We start from the raw sequence: 6,000 nt of genomic DNA on the forward strand, positions 1-6,000 counted from the left end.
TCCAGTTTTTGGTTTATTAACTTATGCAAATATTATAGAAAGGCATTCAACAAACTAGCTTTTCATTCAGTTTGTCATCTGGTGCAAATTAATTCAAATAGATCATCTCAGATTCATTAATATGTCCGTCAATTAGCTGCCTTACTCTGAAGGAATGCACAAACCATGATGTACAGGACATATAACAAAACGTGTACCTGTCTGCTGCTATCACTTGATTCATCACTGGAAAAATACACAGATAGCCACTGACACAAGAGTCATGCTAAACGTACTACCAAGAATGTGTGCCATGTGCATGAGTTAGGATTCCTTCAGTCAGTCCTCTATTAACAACTGAGGTCAATTTACTGCCCTGTTGTAAAACCAGTATTCATGTACAGCAGAGATGAGCACATTCATTCATTGCCTGATACCTGCTACATCCTGTTTTTGGGTCATGGGGAGATAGAACCTTTTTTGAAAGCATATTTAATAAGTTAGAATGAGGCACCAGTCCCTAACATAATGGGTGCACATGAGAAAACACACACACACACACACACACACACACACACACACACACACACACACACACACACACACACACTCATGCATGCACCTGTACACACACACACACACACACACACACACACACACACACACACACACATGCACCTGTATACTCACACACACACACACACACACACACACACACACACACACACACACACACACACACACACACACACACACATACACACACACACACACACACACACACACACACACACACACACACACACACACACACACACACACATACACACACACACACACACACACACACACATACACACACACACACACACACACACACACACACACACACACACACACACACAAACATACAGTCTCTATTTTTAAGCATACATACAGGCAGTTCAGAAGAATGTTAAGCATATATACAAACAATTCAGAGGAGCATCACTTAAGTTATAAGTATGCGTTTGGATGTGATAAAAACTTGAGTACCAAATTAAAACCCTTTTTGATCCCAGGGAGATTAGATGACCAGGAACTACACCACACCCACAGTACATCAAAGTATCAGCTGCTTCACCACTGTGTCACGTTGAGCTGTAAAGTAAATCATAACTTGCAGTAATATCGTTCTGCGGCACAGTCATGAAGTCATGTATTTGAATCTGCAGAATGTCTTGACAACAGTGCTACTAAATAAATAAAATGTCAGAACTTTTCTGACCAAAGCTTGGAGTCTGTCTCATTAATTGTAGTGATTTTCAGGATTTCTTACTATCCTGCAAGTATATGATAGCATGTAGCACATCATTAAAGGTCTATGTTATGCATGATGCAGTGATCACTTTTCACTTGCTTTGGTAACCAGCTACATAAGAATATGGTCTATTACCATTAGATTAGCATAGTGAGTGGAGATACACAGTTCATTAAATTGCTGTCACCGTAAGAAACAGACAACTGCTAAACTGTTGAAAATCTGCCCTAGGACCTAGGTAAATCATCAGTTCTGGGTACTCAACTATATCCAGAAGCTTTAGCATTCTTAACTATGTGAAATGATGCCTATGTTTAAGATAAGGTGCCTGGTAATACCATTCCCTAGGTCATAGCAGTGTGTACATTTGAAGATGACAAACAAGCTTTGTCCATCCAGAGCTACAGGTGTCTTATAGAAGGTTTCATGTTCCTGTCGCATGGAAACATGTTTGTATGCTTCATGATTTTGCACTTCAGTAAGTCGGGGATCTGAGGCTGATAAAACCTTTAGTTCTTTATGCTGTAGTACAGAACATTTGTAAGAGCAGGGTGAGTAGTAAGCATGATTTTGTCTCAAATTTGTAGGGGTGAAATTCAGCATATGCTCTCTTTAAAAAAATAATTCTTTTGAGCGTTCGTAAACTGCCATTAGGCAAATATAATCTTTTATTGGCAGCTTCTAATCTGTCAGTTTTTTAAAGGTAAATGTACGCTGTCTACCCACTTTCTGTGATGTCCATAAATAATTGTGATAGGGATTGCTTAACAACAGTTGTGTAACTGAATTGCAAAGGACATAAACAGAGGTAAGTTTCTTAATGTTACCTATCTGGAGTTCAACTGAGCCTTTCCTTTGATCCCATAATGAAAGCTTTTTCCCAAAATATACTCACCAGTACACTTTCATAGAGACTGAGAACACTCGGAGACACCACTCTGTCTTTGAATTAGCATGTACCCCTCCCATATACACTTAAAATTGTCACTGTTTTGTGGATTTCCGTTATTTTCCTTAGACTTTTAATGAGCACAGCCACTGCTTGTATCAGTCTTATAGTATTTAATTTATTGTTCTCTCACTTCATTCAGAACATGGAAAACTGAATTAATCTTTTTATGGATTATGTCAGATTTGGGAATATTAGCATATAGGGGGAAATCTGAAAAGGGACCTAAGAAGACCTGAGGAATAGTCTTAAGATCATGTTCAATGCATTGAAATTAAGTGTAATGTTCTGTACCTTGGGAATGCCAGTAACAGGATGGAATATGTACCTGTTGTATAGGTTGAATAACACAATGCAAAAAAACAAAGACTAGACAGGGGTGACAGCAAAGGGAAACCAAATCTATAAACAAAATTATGAGGACAAAAAGATGATGATGCTGATGTCACTTAAGCAGGACTTATCACGGTGCAACTGACATTTTAATAATGGTTCTAGAGGGCAAATGGTGTTGACTGCCACAGTAGAAAAAGGGGTACTGAGGTATGTAACTAGAATAGTTTAAAAGAATGGAGGGTTACATACCTCTCAATTACCCAGAACTCTGCAGAATGTCCCTGATTTTCTGTTATATGTTGCTCTCTTCCTTGTTAAATATTTTATTTTTCATAAATCACTAAGGATTATAGTCTGTCAGTAATGCCCAACATTAAAGTTTCATACTTGTTGTTCAGGGAAAGCATGCTGTTGCTACTAGTTCTAGTAACATTTTAATTGAATAAGAGTAATGTTTGAAATAGTCTCTGATTTTTGGGGCCTTGAACTTGGCTGACAGTCTCTCCTCTTTTTCAGTGAAACAAGATCTAGGTACACATACTACCAAGGGTAAATATCTCTCCTAAGTATAGCATGTTAGGGAAGAATTGATCATTAAGATTGGAGCATGTTTAGAAGATAAAGGAAACACATTGTAATCCTTATAGGTGATAGTGTTTATTAAATGGTGAATGTGGATGACAGCTAGAATAATTACCAGAATGGATGGAAGAAGTTAAAGTTATGGTCTTTAAAGCAGCCTGGAATTCCTGGAGACACAGAAGGAGATAGGAAGAGGGGTAAGTGCTTTTGGCAGAATGAAGGCAATTTACCTTCAGTTGGTTGACTAACACGAATGTTGACATCTAGATTTTAAATCACTCTATACTGAAAACAGAAACATCAACTTCCTAGTACGCATGGGCTAAGGTTGCATCTTGGCACATGCAAATATTAGTTCAATAAAAATAATTGCCTCACACCTTCTGCTAATTATAGATACTAATGCTGAGATTGCATAATCCCTGGGGGAAAATGAGTATTCCACCACCCCACAGATTGTCAATCTCACACACCTGTCAGCTATCGATTGAACAGATGTCAACTAAATTCCCTGTTGACCAAACCAATGGAACCCATGAAGGCATACCAGACACACTTGGAGCTTCATTCTTCTGGTTAGTTGTTGTCATTTAATATAACTACATAAAACTGAAGGCTGGATTTATGTTCATACAAAAATATTTGTAACCAACAAGAGTTAAATATTTCTCTCAACTCCAGTATTCATGAACATAAATCCTGCAACTTATTAATTGGGAGGTCATAATGATCTGAGTAATTGGAAAAGACAGTTTGCCCTCATTTTGCAAAACTGGATTTAATGGCAGATTTATACATTGTCAGTATTGTGTTTGTAAAGCTGTAACATGAAATACTTTGATATTTTTGGTCTTAATTTAGGCAGTTTATTTCTAAATCATTACTTAAATCTATAGAAAACGGTCTCATACTTTTCAGTTTCTAATATTTTCTGTTGAAACATTCAGAACACTGTGTGCAATGATTGTTTCAATCAAGCAGCAATTCTTTACTTTTTGAAAAAAAGATTCTGCATTTGCTGAATAAGATGACAGCGTCTAATGTATACAGTATATAACTTGTGAAACACCCTGACAATTTAAAATAAGGGGCAAAGTCTCCAATACATAATTCATCCATACATATAAGGGCAATCTGTATTTAATTGATTGGAAGTCACTAAACATCTAATCATCTATTCCATTTTTGCACTACAGTCCAATAGCTTAGCAAGAAATCACAAGCGTATTCCCCAATGTAAACTAATGCTTCATTTCAAACATTCAGGCAGTTTTTTTATAGCTCAGCAAGAACATTTTCTGACTTGAGGCAATTTGTGAATGATTATGAATGCAGGGAAAGTTATTTTAAGATTTTGTTTGTTCTGTGCTCTCTAATGCCCAACACCCAGCAACTCTTCTCCTTATGCAGCAAGCTGAACCCCTCACCTTTGTAAGTATAGTCATGTCTGACTCACTGCATCTTTGAGAGGGGGGAAAATCCTTTTAAAGTGTAACTTACTGTATTTTTATACACCTTAAAATGTTATCCAAGTTATTTCTATCTAAGTAGCCTAATCTCCTACCATTAAACCAGTATTGCATCAACATACCAGCCAGGCAGATTAATATTTGGGTTTGACAGTAGTTCTCTTAGCTATATTTATTGAAGGCAGATGAAATCCAGAAGTATGCTGATAGCAGCAACTCCAAGCGTTTCTATGATGCCCTGAAGACCATCTATGGGCCACAGTCCTCTGGAACATCACCAGTGCTCAGTGCCGATGGGTCCACCCTGCTTACTGACAAGAAAGCCATCCTGGAAAGATGGGCTTGAGCACTTTAACAATGTCCTGAATAGGCCTTCCTCTATCAATACTGAAGTCATGGACCGCATGCTGCAAGTAGTCATTAACACCTCCCTGGAGGAACCTCCAAAGGAATCAAAGGTTAAGGAAGCAATTAAGCTTCTCTCCAATAGTAAAGCACCAGGCTCTGACTCCATTCCTGCTGAAATCTACAAGACAGGGGGACCAGTCTTGTTACAGAAGCTCACTGAGCTGTTCCAAACCATGTGACAACAGGAAGTTATCCCTCAGGAGCTAAAGGATGTTTCCATTGTCCATCTCTATAAGAGAAAGGGAAACAGGCAGTCTTGTGACAACCACAGAGGAATCTCTCTCCTGGTCATTGCTGGCAAAATCCTTGCCAGAGTCCTCCTCACCCATCTCATTCAACACATGGAAGATGGACACCTGCTAGAGAGTCACTGCAGCTTTAGAGAAGGCCGAGGGACACTGGACATGATATTTGCAGAAAATCAAATTCAGGAGAAGTGCCAGGAACAAAACAAAGACCTTTATACAATGTTTGTGGACCAGACTAACGCCTTTGACACCATTAGTCATGAGGGGCTAAAGCGGATCATGGAGAGCTTTAGCTGTCCAGGCAAATTTATCAGTATGGTGCACCAGTTTCATGATGGCATGCTTGCTCGAGTACTGGATGATGGAGACTCCTCTGCTGCCTTCCCAGTCACCAACAGAGTTAAGCAAGGCTGTGTATTGGCACCCATGCTGTTCAGCAAGATATTCTCGGCCATGGTGGCAGATGGCTTCTGCAATGATGAAGAAACCAGCATCAAGATTAGATACAGGACTGATGGCAGACTGTTCAACCTGTGGAGGCTACAGGCCAAGACCAAGGTTGAAGAGGACTTTCTGTGCAATTTCCTGTTTGCAGATGACTGTGCACTCAATGCTGCCACAGAGGCCCAGATGCAGCTGAGTATGAACTGCTTTTCCACTGCCCGCAGAAACTTTGGCTTCACAATTAATGCCAAGAAGACTGAGGTTTGCATCAGCCTGCACTGCAGA

General features: G+C 39.2%; 1 protein-coding gene across 1 annotated transcript in view; it reads left to right on the forward strand.

The window, feature by feature from the left end:
• LOC122805990 overlaps nucleotides 1-6,000 on the forward strand; it is a 216,992-nt gene that overhangs the window by 192,967 nt on the left and 18,025 nt on the right. The window contains exon 5 of the mRNA XM_044076231.1: nucleotides 5,209-6,000. This exon is cut by the window's right edge and continues 33 nt beyond it. Coding sequence (XP_043932166.1) covers nucleotides 5,209-6,000 — 792 coding nt within the window. The remainder of the gene's footprint in view (nucleotides 1-5,208) is intronic.

This window comes from Protopterus annectens, chromosome 7.part0 (assembly GCF_019279795.1).
Source record: "Protopterus annectens isolate FY-2018-M chromosome 7.part0, PAN1.0, whole genome shotgun sequence".
Classification (NCBI taxonomy): Eukaryota; Metazoa; Chordata; order Ceratodontiformes; family Protopteridae; genus Protopterus; species Protopterus annectens.